The sequence below is a fragment of the Pteronotus mesoamericanus genome, unplaced genomic scaffold (assembly GCF_021234165.1).
Source record: "Pteronotus mesoamericanus isolate MK-2021 breed Mesoamerican mustached bat unplaced genomic scaffold, CSHL_Meso_final scaffold_167, whole genome shotgun sequence".
NCBI classification, from domain to species: domain Eukaryota; kingdom Metazoa; phylum Chordata; class Mammalia; order Chiroptera; family Mormoopidae; genus Pteronotus; species Pteronotus mesoamericanus.
Genome location: NW_026555308.1, coordinates 3678969 through 3695890, shown reverse-complemented (window position 1 = coordinate 3695890; position 16922 = coordinate 3678969). Strand labels below are relative to the sequence as shown.

At 50.2% G+C, this 16922-nt stretch overlaps 3 protein-coding genes across 4 annotated transcripts in view; 2 read left to right on the top strand and 1 right to left on the bottom strand.

The window, feature by feature from the left end:
- Positions 1–9420, top strand: part of GLYR1 (glyoxylate reductase 1 homolog) — a 37905-nt gene extending 28485 nt beyond the window's left edge. Inside the window, exons 11-16 of one of the 2 annotated variants that reach the window (XM_054589543.1) lie at positions 547–657; positions 1336–1437; positions 2171–2333; positions 2625–2804; positions 3125–3249; positions 7340–9420. In XM_054589543.1, coding sequence (XP_054445518.1) covers positions 547–657; positions 1336–1437; positions 2171–2333; positions 2625–2804; positions 3125–3249; positions 7340–7414 — 756 coding nt within the window. In that variant the 3' untranslated portion in view covers positions 7415–9420. The remainder of the gene's footprint in view (positions 1–546; positions 658–1335; positions 1438–2170; positions 2334–2624; positions 2805–3124; positions 3250–7339) is intronic. The other variant, XM_054589544.1, reaches the window with a different exon arrangement.
- A 524-nt stretch (positions 9421–9944) lies between these two features.
- ROGDI (rogdi atypical leucine zipper) lies at positions 9945–16013 on the top strand. The gene is made up of 11 exons (XM_054589542.1): positions 9945–10055; positions 10133–10204; positions 10972–11054; positions 11216–11270; positions 11966–12046; positions 12887–12982; positions 14214–14312; positions 14640–14753; positions 14851–14900; positions 14989–15115; positions 15443–16013. The coding sequence occupies exons 1-11, from the start codon at positions 10011–10013 to the stop codon at positions 15482–15484; spliced, it is 864 nt and encodes a 287-aa protein (XP_054445517.1). The 5' UTR covers positions 9945–10010; the 3' UTR covers positions 15485–16013.
- Positions 15823–16922, bottom strand: SMIM22 (small integral membrane protein 22). Its single transcript, XM_054589143.1, has 3 exons — positions 16732–16922; positions 16558–16643; positions 15823–15858 (listed from the first exon to the last, which is right to left on the bottom strand). The coding sequence occupies exons 1-3, from the start codon at positions 16850–16852 to the stop codon at positions 15823–15825; spliced, it is 243 nt and encodes an 80-aa protein (XP_054445118.1). The 5' UTR covers positions 16853–16922.

Here is a 16922-nt window from a genome sequence, read left to right as displayed (position 1 = left end):
TACTTTTTAAATGCCTTTGGAAAAAGGAAATGTGCTAAAGTATTAATGATGTGTTTTCTCATGAGATGTTCTGGGTGATCTTAATTCTCAGAAAAGAAAATTTAGTGTTTTTAGATCCCCAGAAACATCTCAGTAATGGATGGCAGCCTCCCAACCCCAGCCCTGCCTCCCTAGCACAATGCTGAAAACTCAGGGCACTGCGTGGTTTTGCCACAGCCGAGACAGCCACACAGGGCTGTAAACAGGTACTGTTCACATCCTGACTTCAAACAGGAATCCTTCATCAGACACTTGTTTTATGTTTACTGTAACGTGGTACATCACTCTAGGCACCAGGTATGCAAAAACACAAGCCTGTCCTTAAGAGGCCCCAACTACTTCACTCAAGAAGTCAGACCACCAGCTCTGGTGTCCCGGACTCCCAGCCTCAGCTTCAGTCTCCTGCCTTGGGAGGCCAGCCAAAAGGACTGGGCTGTGTCTCTGGCCTGGTTGTCGTGTTTGTTGTGTACTGCCTGCAGCTCACGTTAGGATCTGTGACTTTTGCAGTGTGATTTGTTCATCCAGGAGGGGGCCCGCCTAGGAAGAACCCCCGCTGAAGTTGTTTCAACTTGTGACATCACCTTTGCCTGTGTGTCGGATCCAAAGGCGGCCAAGGATGTAAGGATCCCCTCCCTCCCCTCAGCGTCTCAGATTGTGGCCAGGAAAGCTGGCTGGCCTCCTCCCCTTCTCCCCTGCACACGGAGTGAGTGTCGTCTGCATGTGGGGGGTTGAATTTCCCATCTGGGGGCCGTCTCCCATTGTGAAGGGTGTTTGCATAAATTGAATACAGACTTCCTTTAATTCAGAACAAAGAATGAAAATGACTAGAATCCCTGAGATCTGTGCTGAAATCGTCTGTGGTGTATTCTTGTTGAGCTGAAAGCTTTGGGGCTGTGTGCTTTTGGTCCATGTGCCAAGTTCCTGTGTTTAGCTATCACTATATTTGTATATTTTAAAAGTTCAAGTGCAGTCGTCATCTTGTTAAACTGGTGACTAGTCTAATCCAAGTAAATCCAAAGAAGCCCCAAAACTTAAGCATTAAGGTTCCATCTTTTAAATGGGAAATTTTTAATAAAAAGAAACATTCTTTTTTAAAAAATAAATGGGAACATAATAGAAATTCTTTTTTTTAAACCTTGCTTACTTATTTGCTTTTCCCATTTCAGCCTTAATATTTGTTAGCTCCTAATCAGGAAATGAGCCAAAAAAGCAACTGGATTCTGACTTTAGGTCTAAGAGACTTCTGAGTATCTGGCTGGGGGCCTGGGCTATTGCTTCTCCCTTGTGTCCCCACAGCTGGTGCTGGGCCCCAGTGGTGTGCTGCAAGGGATCCGCCCCGGGAAGTGCTACGTGGACATGTCAACAGTGGATGCTGACACAGTCACCGAGCTGGCCCAGGTAGCGGCCTTGTTCGGGCTGGCACTTCAGCATCCTTTTGGTTGGAGCCCAGGACCCAGATTGACCATGCCCAAGTGTGGGTAACGTGGTTACTCTAGGGCTACTGCCAGAGAGAAGAGGAGAGGCCAGTAGTCTTGGGACTAGCCTATCTTCACTCTCTACCTTCAAAGCTGCAGCTAGTACAAGTGGCCATGAGAGGAAAGGTGCTGCCTAGGTGGGATGGGTATCAGGTCCTATAGCTGCCAGCCTCACAGTGGGAAGCAATCCAGGCTGCCAGCATTGCCTTTTTGGTTTAAACATCTATCTGTAGTTGACACTAGTAGAGTATTCCTCCTGCCTGAGCTGCTGGGCCCAAGTGAAATAGTGGTGACTTCTGACCCATGTGTGTTCTGAGAGTGGCTTAAGTCAGGGAAGGGTGGTGTCCATAGAAGGTGTGGTTGGCCAGGCAGTTGGCACAGCCATGCTTGATTATAATCTTTGGTCTTTACAAGAAATTCAGAGTAATTGAGAGCATATGAGAAGAGCCCTGCCTCTCTGCTTACTGCATGTGAGTCAGGCATCTGTTAGAGGACAGTCTGCTGGCCCTTCCATTGGTCCAGCACTTTGGTGCAGATGTCAGCTTTGGGGCCTCAGTGTGGAAGGCCAAGTACTCCCACCTGAGGACACTCCTTGTTCCCTGCCCAAGACCCCTTGGATAGGCAAGGCCTCCAGAAGCTGTGACTTTCCTTTCCAGGTGATTGTGTCCAGGGGGGGCCGCTTTCTGGAAGCCCCAGTCTCAGGGAACCAGCAGCTGTCTAATGATGGGATGTTGGTGATCTTAGCAGCCGGAGACAGGGGCTTATATGAGGACTGCAGCAGCTGCTTCCAGGCAATGGGGAAGACCTCCTTCTTTCTAGGTAACATATCTGCCCACCTGTCGGGCCACATCCCCTCTAGACTGCACTGATGACAACGTCAATCCCGCACGGCCTCTCTGCCTGGGGCCCCCGTGGGAAGGTTTCCTTTGACTTGCACAGTCAGTGCCTGGAAGGAGGAAGAGCCAGAAGGGTCAGAGCCAGTTCTGTCGGGGGCAGGTGAATGGGGCCTTCCCTGGGTGTAGAGGTGGGTCCGAGCAGGGATGAGGGTGGGCAGAAAATCCCTGCCTGCAGGATTCTTGGGAAGTGACCATGATTCTCCGCCCTGGCTAGGTGAGGTTGGCAACGCAGCCAAGATGATGCTGATTGTGAACATGGTTCAGGGGAGTTTCATGGCCACCATTGCTGAGGGGCTGACCCTCGCCCAAGTGACAGGCCAGTCCCAGCAGACACTGTTGGACATCCTCAATCAAGGACAGTTGGCCAGCATCTTTCTGGACCAGAAGTGCCAAAGTAAGTTGCCTTTGGCCTCTCTTCTTGCATTACATTTTTGATTAGAGCTGAGGAACTGCATCAGGCAGCTGTCAGAACAGTCTCTTCTTCAGGTGCTCACCCCTTGGGTGTGAAAGACGAGCTCCCTCAAGTCAGTCCATGCCCTCAGGTAGAAAGGGTCTAGGCACACAGTGGATGGGATTTGAGGGTACAGGCTGGGAACTTGTTTCTTGGGTATCTGAAGGGGGCAGAAATGCTAGTTGTTGAGCCCTGATGTTACTGCAGATGGTTTCTTACGTAGGCCCTTCTGATTCTTATGATAAGTGGCTTTCTCTCCTCAGATATTCTGCAAGGAAACTTTAAGCCTGATTTCTACCTGAAATACATTCAGAAGGATCTTCGCTTAGCCATTGCGCTGGGCGATGCCGTCAACCACCCAACTCCTATGGCAGCTGCAGCCAATGAGGTACTTCTCTTTATTTTTCTTCTATTTTTCCTTTATTCTACTTATTTTGGCTGTTCTTTGCTCTCTAGTCTAACCTCTCAGGGTCGAATCTTGAGGTCATTGATTTTAGACCTGTCTTTTCTAACAGGAGCATTAAAAGCTGGCACCTCCTTCTGAGCCATGCTTGTGATTTCTTCTTTTACTTGTAGATTACTTAAAAGTTTATCGAATATTTAGGGTTTTCCTAGATGTCCTAATGGTTACTGATTTCTGATGATCTCTTTTGTAGTCAAAGAATATGTTCTTTATGATTTTTAACTCTTTAAATTTATTTGGACTTTTTTTTGTGGCCCAGCAGATGGTCTGTCTTGCAGGGTGTGCCATGTACACGTAAGAAGACTGTGTTGTCTACAGTTGTTGGATGCTTTGTTCTGCAGCCATCAGTTAGGTTAAGGGGAATGGTAGTGTTTTTCATATTATCTTTACTGACCTTTCTCTAGGTTCTTCAGGTTGCTGAGAAAGGGATATTAAAATCTCCAACTATGATTGCAAAATTGTCTGTTTCTTTAATTCTATCGATTTTGCTTAATGCCTTTGATACTCTTATTATGTTTTCCTGATGAATTTGCCCTTTCATTATTATTATGAAACATATCTTAATCTTAGTCTTGAAATCTGTTGTCTGGTTTTAATGTCACTACTATGGCCTTCTCATGCTTACTGTTTTCATGGTGTATCCTTTTCTATCCATTTACTTTCAGCCTGCTTCTTTAAATTGTATCTTTTGTACACAGGCTATAATTGGGTCTTGAATTTTTATCCATTCTGACAAGATCTGCCTATTAATTGGAGTTCATTAACTTTTTTAAATTTTTATTTATCGATTTTTGAGAGAGAGGAAGTGGGAGTGGGGAGAGAAACGTCAATTTGTTGTTCCACTTATTTATGCGTTCACTGGCTGATTCTTGTATGTGTCCTGACCAGGGATAAGACCCACAACCTTGGCATATCAGGATGACACTCTAACCAACTGAGCTTCCTCGCCAAGGCCATCATTAACATTTTTTTTGAATGACACTTATTAAGCATCTACACCTGCACTTTTTGAAAAGTTTTTTAGAAGTTCAGCTTTCTTATCTCAACCTGATAGAAATGTAATCTTTAAAAACAAAAACAAAAACAAAACCCTGGCTGGTGTGGCTCAATGGATTGAGTGCCAGCCTGCAAACCAAAAGGTCACCAGTTCCATTCCCAGTCTAGGGCTCATGCCTGGGTTGCAGGCCAGGTCCCCAGTGGGGGGCACACGGGAGGCAGCCACAGAATGATGTTTCTCTCCCTCTTCCTCCTCCTCCCTTTCCCTCTCTAAAAATAAATTAATTAAAATTTTTAAAAATTCAATGAATTAAAAAATTAAAAGCTGAGCAGTATTTGTCTTTACCATAGAGTTACAATAAAAAGCATTTTATGAAACACATAGATTCACTTATTTTAGAAGCTATAGATTCAAGTGCTATAAGCTGATACACATTTCCATTCAAGTTAAATACTTACATGGTTCATGTGGCTTATTCCTGCAAAGGAAAAGTTAAAAAAACAAAAACAAAATATCACACTTTTCAGACCTAACTTTTCATAGTTTATAATCATCTGTCCCTCAGTTCTATCTCTTCTGTTCCTTCATTGCATGAATATCTCCGACTACTTTACTCTTTCAGGCTGCTGTACAGTGTCAGGTTTCTCCTGTTTCACCTTTGGGTTCTCTCTTGGCAATAGATTGATCTCTTGATGAGTTTGTCTTTAACTGTAGTTGCTTCTGAACTGTTCTATGTGTGGCTTGTCTTGGCAACATTTCTCTCTAAGGTGATTTCCAACTTGCCCCCACTATCATTCATTAGCTTGGAAACAGACATTTTGGTTAATTTCTCAGTGGAGTGTTGCATTCTCTGGCCATTTATTTGGATAGTGTAACTTTAGGCGCTCTGCTCATTGGGTCTTAAGGTTAACTAGTCCATTAACATTTAGTCTATCTTGAAGTCTGTTGTGTGGTTAGATTCAGAGCTACTGGTTTATTATTTTATTGCTTTTTCTCTCTTTTGGCTTTTGTCTGTTCCCCCTTTCATGCCTTCTTTTGTGTTCAGTTTTTTTTTTTTTTTTTAGAATTCTATTTTAGATATCTATTGACTTTTTTAATTCTCATCTGAGATCATGCTTATTGATTTTTAGAGAGAGGGGAAGGGACAGAGAGAAAGAGGGAGAGAAAAATTGATGTGAGAGAAACATTTATCAGTTTGACCTTCTCCATGCCTTGACCAGGAATCGAACCCATGACCCTTTCAATTTACTGGACAATGCTCCAACCAAGTGAGCCACACCAGCCAGGGCTCTGTCGGCTTTTTAAGAATGTATTACTTTTCTTCTGTTTTTGCTCTAAGGATTGCAATACGCATTTAACTTCATGACCTACTTAGAGTTAATATTTATTAAAAACATAGATCCATCTACCTCTCTGTTCCTCATCCTTTAAGGCAGGGTTTCTCAATCTGGGTGGGTACTATTACCATTTTGTTGTAGGAACTATCTTGTGCATTTCGGGATGTTAACAGCATCCCTGTCCTCTACCCACTAGCTGCCAGCAACACCCACATAGGAAATATATCCAAACATCACCAGCATCCCCTGGAAGGTAAATCCCCCCAGGTTGAGAACCCCTGCTTTAGGTTACAGATGTCCTGTGTTATATCTGCCTTTGTTTTAAACCCATCAGACAATGTTGAAATGTTTTACTTTAAGTAGTTATATGTATTTTAAAGAAATTAAGAGGAAGAACAGTTTTATAATTTTTGTACATTACGATTTCAAGTGCTCTCCATTCCTTTCTGAAGAATTAAATTTCTCTCTGGTGCTAATTTCTTTCAGCTGGAAGAACTTGACTTTTAGCATTTCTTGTAATGCAGGTCTGCTGGTGGTAATGGTTTTATCTGCAAAAGTCTTTTTTTAGCCTTCGTTCTGACTTGCATCCTCACCTGAGCTGTAATGAACACTCAATTATGGTGGCTCCAATTGGACTATGTTTTTTTTGTTCTTTGTTTTTCTAAGGAGGAAAAAAAAGAAGGAAAAAATGCAGCCCTGACCAGGTAGCTCAGTTGGTTAGTAGGTTGTTTCAATATGCTAAAGTTGCAGATTTGATCCCTGTTCAGGACACATACCAGAAGCAACCAATAAATGCATATATAAGTGGAACAATAAATCATTGCTTGCCCACCGCCCCCCCCTACCCTTTCTCCTTCTCTCCCCCTTCCTCTTTCTCTAAAATCAATAAATAGAAATTTTTTTAAAAATGGAGCCAGCCATGTCGGGGAGGAACCTTGTGTCTGGCTGCATTTCTTCCACGTGAATGGATGCCATACTACCCTTGTTGAGCAATGGCTTTTTAATTCTTTTCATACATCTAGATAGTCATCTAGTATCTCCAGGGCAGCTGTTAATTGCCAAGCACTATAGTAGGCTCTGGGGACAGGATGGTGTACATTTTAATGGAAGGAGGCACAAAATAAGCACCTAAGTATTTAAACAAGTAAGAATTTCAGATGGTCAGAAAAATGGATAAAGTAGAACACGGTTAGTAGACAAAGGGGTGACCAAGGTAAAGTGCTGCAGCCGCTGCTTTAGGTGAGGTGGTCAGAAAAGACTCTGGGAAGAAGCCAGCCATGCTGAGGAAATCCTTTGCCATCCTATGCAGAGGAAAGGGCAAGGACAGTAGTCCAGGGAATAACATGGGAAGTCCTTGGAGGGCCTTCAGCAAGAAGGCACATAGTTATAATACTAACAACACTGAACTCTGCCTCTGTGGTGACACTCTGAACATTATACATCCCTCATTCCATTTAACCCTCACCATAACCCTGTCACCTTCTCCAAGATATTAAAAAGCAGTGGCTGAGGCACTTTGTCCAAGTCAGTGAAGGAACCAGGAGTCATACCCAGACAGCCTAGATTCCAGAACCTGTCCATCTAACCACATCTAGAACCACCTCCAGAAAGCAGATCCAGGTCTTTAAACCAGCTGTGTGGTCAGAGACTGAGCCCTAATTTAATCTAATTTTTTTTTCAGGTGTACAAAAGAGCCAAGGCACTGGACCAGTCTGACAACGATATGTCTGCCGTGTACCGGGCCTACATACACTAAGCCCCCACTCCCCTAATCTTCCCTCTGACCCCTTCTTCATCACATGGGGTTGAGGTCCTGGCACTTCACTCTGGACCAGTCCACCTGTCTCCATCTCCTTTTATACAGACTTTGAGACCTGCCATCAGCACAGCACACAGCATTACTCTTCCCCTGAAGGTCTTGAGAAGGGGAGAGGTGTCAGCAGGATTGATTGGCCTGTGGCAGAGCTCTTGAGCTGGGCTCTGAACCCCAAACCAGGTGGCTCTGTGTACACACACACACATACCCCACACTGGCTCTTATTCCAGGATAGAAGCCGCCCAGAAACTGCTGCCTGGCTTTTTTCCCCCCCTTCTTTCAAGCTTGTCTTATCTCAAACCCCTTCCAGTCAAGGAACTAGAATCAGCAATGAGAACTGGAAGCCTTCCCACTGCTTCCCTCAGCGAAGAGGCGTGGTTGTGTCCACATTCCCCAATGGATGCATCCCTTACGGAGAGAGGCCCTGGGCCAAGATGAACCAGCACAAGACTAAATGGAGGATCCTGTGGGCCCTCCAACCTCAGGTGACCAGCTGATGAGGATTGTCATGTTTAAGTTACCAACGTGCAACCAACTCTCCAGAAATGCCTTTGTGAACTGAAAAGAGATTGGCAAAGTCAAGCAAAGACAGGGCTCTGGCTTTCCAAGGAGAGCAGCAGTCAGCCTGTAGGTAGGCTCATAGAAGCCTGCCCTCCCTCACTGCTCTTCAGCACTCGTCCTAGAAGTTGCCATCACTGTGGAGTCCTGGGCTGGGATCAGACTTCCTTGCTTTGGTGTAGGGAGAGCTCACTCCTCCTCAACAGGCTGTTGTAGTATTTAGATTTACATCCCAGCCCTTTGGGTGGGGAAGGCGGGGGGTTCTTGAGAGCCACCAGTGAAGAGGGAAGGGAAAGAAGGGCTCCTTCCTGTGTCTATGATGCCACAGACTCTTCACCTGGTTCTGAAGAGCCACTCTGACCCAGGTACCCTCACAGTGGTCCCACCTTCTCCAGCCCCTGTAAAAGTTCTCTGCATGCCCACCTCTCTAGTCTCCCTTTCCCATTTTCCTCCCGTGGACAGTATTTCTTCCTGTCTGTCTTTCTGTCCTTTGGCCCAGACCCAGCCTGACCAGTGATGACCATTTCTCAGGCTAAGCTCTTGAAACGGAATGAATATCTTCACTTCAGCCAGCAGCTTGGTCTTCGGTGCTTCCAGGGCCCTTGGGTCTGTCAGGAGGGAAAAGGAGAACTGGGCCTGACTGAACCTGAACTAACTGACCCTCAGAGGTGGATCCAAGGCATCCTTGAGGACCTAGTATTTCTCCTTGGATAGGGGACCAGAGGGGCTTGGAATGCGGCAAAAGAACAAGGAGAAGTCACCTAAAGGATGTCAATGTTGTCTGCCTCTGCATGGGTTCTTTTCAAAGTCACACTTTGCCAGAATGTCAGCATTTATAGTGAATATATAATTATATAAATAAAATGAGGTGGCCACACTGGTGTGGGTCCCTTCCCCTCACAACTTTGGCCCTTTTCCACTGATCAGAACCCAGGTTATGGGATCTCAGAGGATACGGGGGGAGGGCAGGGAAGATGCCTGTGGGTTTTGGGCACAGTTGATTTCACTGGGATTTTGAATTCTGTCTGAACACAAAGCCTGTTATAGTCCTAGCTGGATACTCGGGGGTGGGATTGGGGGAAGATGCTGTAATGAAACTGGTTAGTCAGTGTTGTCTTAATATTGTTGACAATTCTGTAAAGTTCCTTTTTATTAATATTTCTGTTTAAGCTATCTCACGTTTGTTTTGAAATCCTTCCCTTTTAAAGAGAAAATGTGACACTTGTGAAAAAGCTTGTAAGAAAGGCCCTCTGCCACCTATTTTTTCCCCCTTTAAACAACAAATCTGGTAATTAAGGTTGTGAATTTTTATTTTTGCTTTGTTTTTAATGAACATGTCTTTCAGAATAGAATTGTGTGATGATGTTTAAATGGCAAAAAAAAAAAAAAAATTTGTGCAATTAACAAAAGGCTACTGCAAGCAGAATAAAACGTTTCTTGGTAACACAGCTGTGACTGACAACGTTGGCGGTGGCCTGCGCCCAAACACCAACCTCCCAGCAGTGGAGGGAAGAGGAGGGCGGAGGTTAACTCGGCGGGGCAGCTGCCTCTTCTAGGCCCAGCCGGAGCAGGTTACCCTCTCGGCCAATCGCCGAGCGCGGCAAAAGCAAGCCATTCCCCCAGCCAATGGAGCACAAGTGGGTAAGGGTGCCCTACCAGAACCCGGAAGAGGCGGGTCGAGGGCCGCGGTGCTCTAGTCGAAGACCAGCAGTGACGTGACGCCCGCAGCGTGGGCCGGCAGCGTGCCGGTCGAGCCGGTGCGAACGAGTTCTTACTGCAGCCAATCTGGTTCCAGCTGAGGGGCAGTGCGAGCATCCACTTGGCCAATCAGTGGAGCGAGAAGGTTCTTAAGGGGCGGGACTCATTCCCTCTTAGCCAATAGGCAGTGTGGGTGGGCCCAGGGGCTGAGTACTGACCTAGCGGCAGGCACGGACCGCTGACCTGAGACCGTAGGGTAGCTGGGTGGCGAGTGGCGGCAATGGCGGCCGCGATGGCAGCGACAGCGGTGGAGCGTGCCGTGCTGGTGAGGCGCAAGGGTGGTTGGGCGGGGCAGGGTTGGGACGATGATTCCGGGCGGCTGACAGCGGCCTGTCCCGGCAGGAGGAGGAATTCCGCTGGCTGCTCCATGACGAGGTGCACGCTGTGCTGAGGCAGCTGCAGGACATCCTAAAGGTAACGCCTCGAGGGGCGGCCACGGACCTTTGCGCGCTCCCACCGTCCCTAGCCTCCCCTGACGCGGCTCCTTCCCCGGGCCGGCCGTGCCAGCTTCCCTAGCTCCTGTTGTGTGTCTCGACGCGCGGTGTTCAAACGGGGTTCTGTCGTCAGTGGACTTGGAGCCTAGTCGGGGACGCCAAAAGGCACTTACCCGATTCCTCAAACAGGTGTGAGCGCGCCATGGACCTGGGATGAGCCCCGGGGTCCGGACGGCGTAGGCCTTCTTTGAGGCAGTGACATTTAATCTGAGATCAAAGACCCCAGCATTGTGACATTAGCCAAGCACTTAATTTCTCTGAGACTCCCTTTCGTCTTTGCAAAAAGGATGTAACACTGTCTGCCTCACAGTGCTGTCGTGAAGATAAGCCAGGCAGTTCACAAATGTCCAAGCGTTGCCTGGTATAACCAGAATTCTGGGTTGTCATGCCTGCTGTGGTTCCCTGACCCCGTTCCTCACACCCGAGCACCTTAACCGACCTGGGAGAGTATTCCTGTTCTATATCCCCATGTTGGACACTGTAGGTGCTCAGGAAATAGGGAAGGAGCAGGTAATGCCTCCAGTGGAACCCGAAACTCAGGCCATGGGGGAGGAGCCAGAGTAGCGGAAAGGTGCCCTGGAGGCTTGAGTAAGGTGTTCCTCTTTTAGGCGACCTGGGAGTGGGGCTTCTGGAAGGAGCACTGGGCTGGATAAAGTGAACTTTTCCTCACTTCCTTCTGCCCCCTAGGAGGCCTCTCTCCGCTTCACTCTGCCAGGCTCAGGCACGGAGGGGCCTGTCAAGCAAGAGAACTTCATTCTGGGCAGCTATGGGTAAGCCCTGGCTGGGCAGAAACCCCTGGGATGGGCTCCTTAGGAGGGTGGGGTGCCTGGGTTGGAACATCCTGTGACAGACAGCCAAAGCAGCCCGCTGGGATGGGTGGGTGGTAGGCGGGATTAGCTTCGGGCTCTGCTCTGACCCCTGTGTGTTGTAGCACAGACCAGGTGAAAGGCGTGCTGACTCTGCAAGGGGACGCGCTGAGCCAGGCGGTGAGTCCTGGCCCCTCTCCCCTTTCCATGTTGTTGGAGAAGCCAGTGAGGAAGAGCGTGGGTGCCTCCTGCTTAGCTCTGCCACCAGATGGGCAGGATTCTGGACTATTCTGGGCTTCAGTCTCCTCGTTTGTAAAATAACAATAACCCCCAGCCTTCTCATGAGATTGGTGTGTGGTTTCAGTAAGAAGTGCAGGAAGGGGATGCCTTGTAAATGGTCCAGCTCCGAGTCTGGGCCCAGTGAAGCATGGGCATTGGCAGGATTAGGCTGGCCCCAGATCACAGTGGAACCAGCCAACATCTGAGCTCCATCTGCACCCAGCCCTGTGCCAGGTGCCAAGGCATGGGGGAAGGTCCCTCTCCTTCACGGGAAGGTGTTCAGTCCATTGGCCTGTGCAGGACTGTGCATTCTCTTGTCTGCCCAGTCACACACCTCGTCCCAGCTGAGGCCACCTTCCCCTTTCTCAGTCTCTTTTCCCTTTCATTTCTTTGTGGTTCCTCTTGGGCCTGAGTTGCTGTTTCCTGACCTTCCGGTTCACTCCCAAATGGCCATGGTGTTTGGAATACTTCCCCCTACCTCCTAGCAGTATCTGGGGCCTAAACCACCACTGTTTCAGCCCCTGGCTTAAAGGCTCAGAGTGGCCAAAAGCTGAAGGGCATCTCTCTGCCCAGCTTATCCCACTTTCACCCATCAGGACGTTAACCTAAAGATGCCACGGAACAACCAGTTGCTGCATTTTGCCTTCCGGGAGGACAAGCAGTGGAAGTTGCAGCAGGTACAGGCCCTTTCCTGACCAGGGCTCAGGTCACAAGGGCAGGCAGGGGCAGGCCTGCACAGTGGTGCGAAGGGACTGGACACTGAGGATTTGCTGCCACAGCAAGCCTGGTACGGTGTTTCCTAGCAGCGAAGCTGAGGTGGGTGGGGCCTGGGGATCCAGAGACTAGCCTTGTGGTAAGTGAAACTGTCTGTACTCCCCAGTCCCCAGCCAAAGCCACAGGAATTTCCCCCTGAATAAGTCACTCCCTTCCTATGCCTCCAGGGGGCTTCCCATGGCTCTTGAGGGCAAACTCCAAGCTCCCTATCAACTCCGAAGTGACAGGGCCCCAGCTTTTGCTCCCCCCACAACTGGCCACCAACAGTCTTCTCCTCCAGGCCTTTGCTCATTCTTGTCCCTCCCTCTGCCAGCTTTTCTCATCACAAGAGTGATGTATGTCAACTCAAGAGTCACTTCCCTGGGGCCTTCTCTGATCCCCATCTAAAGAGGCTCCCTGATCCTCCTCCATCATCCTGTTTGTTTCCTTGTGCGAGGCATGCAGCCTGTTATCTTGCACTTTTACTCTGTTACCATCTGTCCTCCTTTAGAAGGTGAGCTACGGAAGGCCAGGAACCAAGCTTTCCTTAGTCTGTGCCTTGTGCCCAGCATCCAGCCAGGTCAGGAAGCCCACAGCTATGGGGAAGATGTCAGGCAAGCAGAACCCACCCGCCCCTCCAAGGATGACCAACCTTCAGAGTGCAGGCCTGTGGGCTAGAGCTGCCTAACCGTGGCTGCTGTGAATCTGGCACATCTGCCCGCCGGGGCCCAGCCCACTGACCAAAGAGTGGGCACTGTTTTCAGATCCAGGATGCCAGGAACCACGTGAGTCAAGCCATTTACCTCCTCAGCAACCGGGATGAGAGCTACCAGTTCAGAACAGGAGCAGAGGTCCTTAAGGTGAGCTGCCTGCAGGGACAGGGAAGCCAGGTTCCCCACACCGAGCCCTGACCTCTGACTGGGTCCCTGGAGTACTCTGCGCACACATCCTCAGGTACAGCTGACAGTTGATTCCTCACCTCTCAGTGTACACATGTCTGCCCAGCCACAGTCAAATGGCTCGCAGCCCAACTTCCAGAATCAGACCTGGGTTCTTATTCCAGGGCCTCCACTATAAGCTGTTCAACCTCAAGTCACTTAGCCAGTCTGTGCCACAGTATCCTCCCCTGTAAAAGGGGGACAAGATGTAGTGACCATTAACTGAGGTAACACAGGTAAAGCGGCCCCTAGTAAGTTCTCAGTAAATAGTAGCTGCTAGCAGTAGTACTAGCAATAGCAAGAGGTGGGGAAACAGTCAGTTCACAAAGCATGGAGGAAAGAACCGAGTCTGGATGCCCCGACTTTCTGTGTGTCCTCAGGTGATTCACCTCCCCTCTCTGGACCTCTGATCCTTCATATGAAACTTGGAACTAGATGGACTGAGGTCCCTCCCAGAACTGTGACTGCCCTGGGGGGTATAAGCTGCAGCCTCTATGCCTCCACCCAGCGGTTTTGCCTAGGTCATCCTGGAGCCCACAGCAACAGCTGGAAGCAGTGGAAGCTGGGACTCTTAAGGAGTCCAAGCCAGGGCTTTGCTCCATGATAAAGGAAAGGGATAAGTTCTAGATATTTCTAGTGTTCACTAGCTGTGTGACCTTACCACTTGAGAGTCTCAGTTTTTTCACCTGTGGAAATGGGGTTGATACCTGACTTAAGGCATCAACTTAGCGTCTCACTGCTTCCTCCAGGAAGCCCTCCCTTGCCCTTTTACCCTAATGAGATTAGGGCCCCTTCTAAGCTCTTTCATTGCCTGCACCCCCAATCACCAAAGCCCTCATGCCCCTGGGACTTAACTCCTGGAATTTCTTTTCCCATTGGACCTGCCCCTAGAACCCCATGCAATAGAAGCTCCTGTATGGGTGGTTCACAATAGACATCCTACCCTCCTCCCCCAGCTGGAACCCGATTACCTGCATTTTTAACAAGCCCCCTGCTTTCAGAGGATGGGGGGTTCCAGCTCTGAGACCAGGACCACCAGGGCAGACGCTGAGAGCTACCCCTAACTTTGTTGCTCCTTGATGCTGGGATCGGGACGGGATCAAGAGCAGGCCCACTGCCCTCGCAGCAGCTGTGACCAGCCCTTTCCCCCTAGCTGATGGACGCCGTGATGCTGCAGCTGACCAGAGCTCGCAACCGGCTCACCACCCCAGCCACCCTGACGCTGCCTGAGATCGCTGCCAGCGGCCTCACGGTCAGTTCCTCTGTCCAGGAGGGTGGGTCCCCTAGAAGAGGGACACGGGTACCCCAAATGGTCATCAGTAGGAGTTGCGTGTCTGTGCAGTTTTCTGGGACCGGGTCCTCAGCTTTCATCCTGTGTTCCCCCCAAATAATACAAATAATATCACCCCTGGTCTGAGTCAGCAGTTCCTAAGCCTGGCAGAGCAGGAAGTTACCCAGGGCACCTGGGAAGAATCTGGATGCCCCAGTGCGTAAGATGAGGGCAGAGGTCCCCCAGGTGGTTCTAGGGGGGACCTCTGCCTGCCCTGCCCTCATCCCACCTGCCTGCCTGCCCCTCCAGCGTATGTTTGCCCCTGCCCTGCCCTCCGACTTGCTGGTCAATGTCTACATCAACCTTAACAAGCTCTGTCTCACCGTGTACCAGCTGCACACCCTGCAGCCCAATTCCACCAAGGTGAGCAGGACCCTGCCAACCTCCAACCCCTTCACCTCCACCAGCCCATGCCCTGTAGCCCCAAGGGCCTGACCAGGTCTGGTACACTTCTGCCTAGAACTTCCGCCCAGCTGGAGGCTCTGTGCTCCACAGCCCTGGGGCTATGTTGTAAGTACACTGTTGGGAGGGGTGCCCTGGAGCACCCTCTGCACTTCAGAGGCTGGGGGGCTCAGGGACTCTTCCCCTCTCCCTGCAGTGAGTGGGGCTCCCAGCGTCTAGAAGTGAGCCACGTGCACAAAGTGGAGTCTGTCATCCCGTGGCTCAATGATGCCCTTGTTTTCTTCACTGTCTCCCTGCAGCTCTGCCAGCAGCTCAAGGATAAGGTGGGGACATGGGAGTGGTAAGGTCTGGGCTGGGCCAGTCTCAGACAGATGAGACCAGCCAGGCAACAGGGTACAAAGCTCTTTCATTTTGGGGGCATTCCAAGGCCTCTTGTCTCACCTCCAAAGGACCTCCAAATCTTAAGGTCTTTGGTGCCCTCTGCACACACCAGGCAGGTGGGCCATGGCACTGCTGGGCAACAGTACCCTCTCCCTGACACATTGCCCTTGCGTAACCTTGAAATCTCACTTGAGTCACAGGGTGCAACAAGGGGCAGGCCCCCCAGCACCACCACTCACCATGTCCCCCCAACCTTGCTCCCTTCCTAGATCTCCGTGTTCTCCAGCTACTGGAGCTACAGGCCTTTCTAAGCAGAGCACCGAAGAGCTGGTCCCCCTGAGAAGTGGCTACTACCCAGAGTGTCCCCATTTCCACTACACACACCCCTTGGATTGAGGGCCAGAGGGAGCGCTATGGGCAGTTTACTTCCCTCCCAGCCTGTTCTGCCCATCACACTTGCACAGGTGGGAGTGAACACTGGAACCTCTGGGATGAAGGGAGGCTGACTTGCCTTCTGTTTTGGATGGGGGTGGGTCAGGAGGGTGGGATCAAGAGGTGGCCCACATTCCATGCCCTGCCCTTTGGACTCAAGGTGGAGCCCAGCCCAGGGCTCTCCTTCCTGTTTCGCTGCCTTCCTGGTGAGCTGCCTCTAGGACGGTGAGGGGCAGCCGTACTCCCCCTCCTGCTGGAAGGTGAGGGTTAGGAGGTGACCCCAAGCTGTGAGTTGGGAAGGAATAAGGAGGGGAAAAGCAGGCAGAGGCCACCTATCATGAGCTGGGGTGCCCTTGACTGTTCATTCAGCAACCCCACCAAGGCCTCCAAGAAATAAAGATTATCCAAGTTTGCCTGGACTTCTCTGTCTTGTCTGAGGGGGGACCACATTCGGGGGTCACTGATTGTCAGGAGCCATAACTGAGTCCCTGGCCTATTCACACCACCTTTAAGAGGGTCCTTTTGGCCGCTGAGGGGCTGAGTGGAATAGTGACAAGGGCTTTTTCCTAGGGGTTTGAGCCCGGCTTCCTTCCCCATCGGTAGTTGCTGAGGGACCGTGTAGGCACCAGACGGAGCAGTGGGTGCCCGCAATGCCCGCCCCTTGATGGAAGGTTGGAACAGAACACACTTCAGATTCAAGCTCTGGGCAAACAAGACCTTGTTACTGTTGCCCAGCAGGACATGAGCAGAGGGGCCGGAGGATTCGCCTCATTAAGGTTCCAGTGCCAAGTTATTCACTCCCATGGACTTTTCCTACAAGAGAGGCACAGAGGGGGCTTGGTGGGCTTCAGTTCCCTGCCAGCCCCCATCTAGAGGAGGCCCAGCAGCCTGTCTAAAATCCCTCCTTCACCTCAGTGCAATTTCTGGCCTGCTGGGGGCCCGTGACTCTCACCTGCTTGGCTCGCACCTTCTGGGATCTGGAGGAGTGGCAGCAGCAGCAGTGGAGGAGAGCAAGCAGCAGCAGGAGCAACACAGTGCCTGGGGGGGGGACAGGTGTCCAAACATGGCCCTCTGCCTGGGGCCTGGCATGTGAGGCTGATGAGCTGGAGGCAGAGACCACACTTACCCAGGAAGGTGAGGAAGATAACAAAGGCAGCCGTGTCCCACATGGACTGGAACAGTTTGTGGCTCTTCAGTTTCCCCAGCACTTCCTCGGCTGTGGACTCCAGCACCTCCAGGTTGTCCATCTCAGCTGGAGGGTCCTGGGTGCTACCTGCCACGGCCCCCCAGAGGGACCCCTTAGAGCCATGGGCTCCA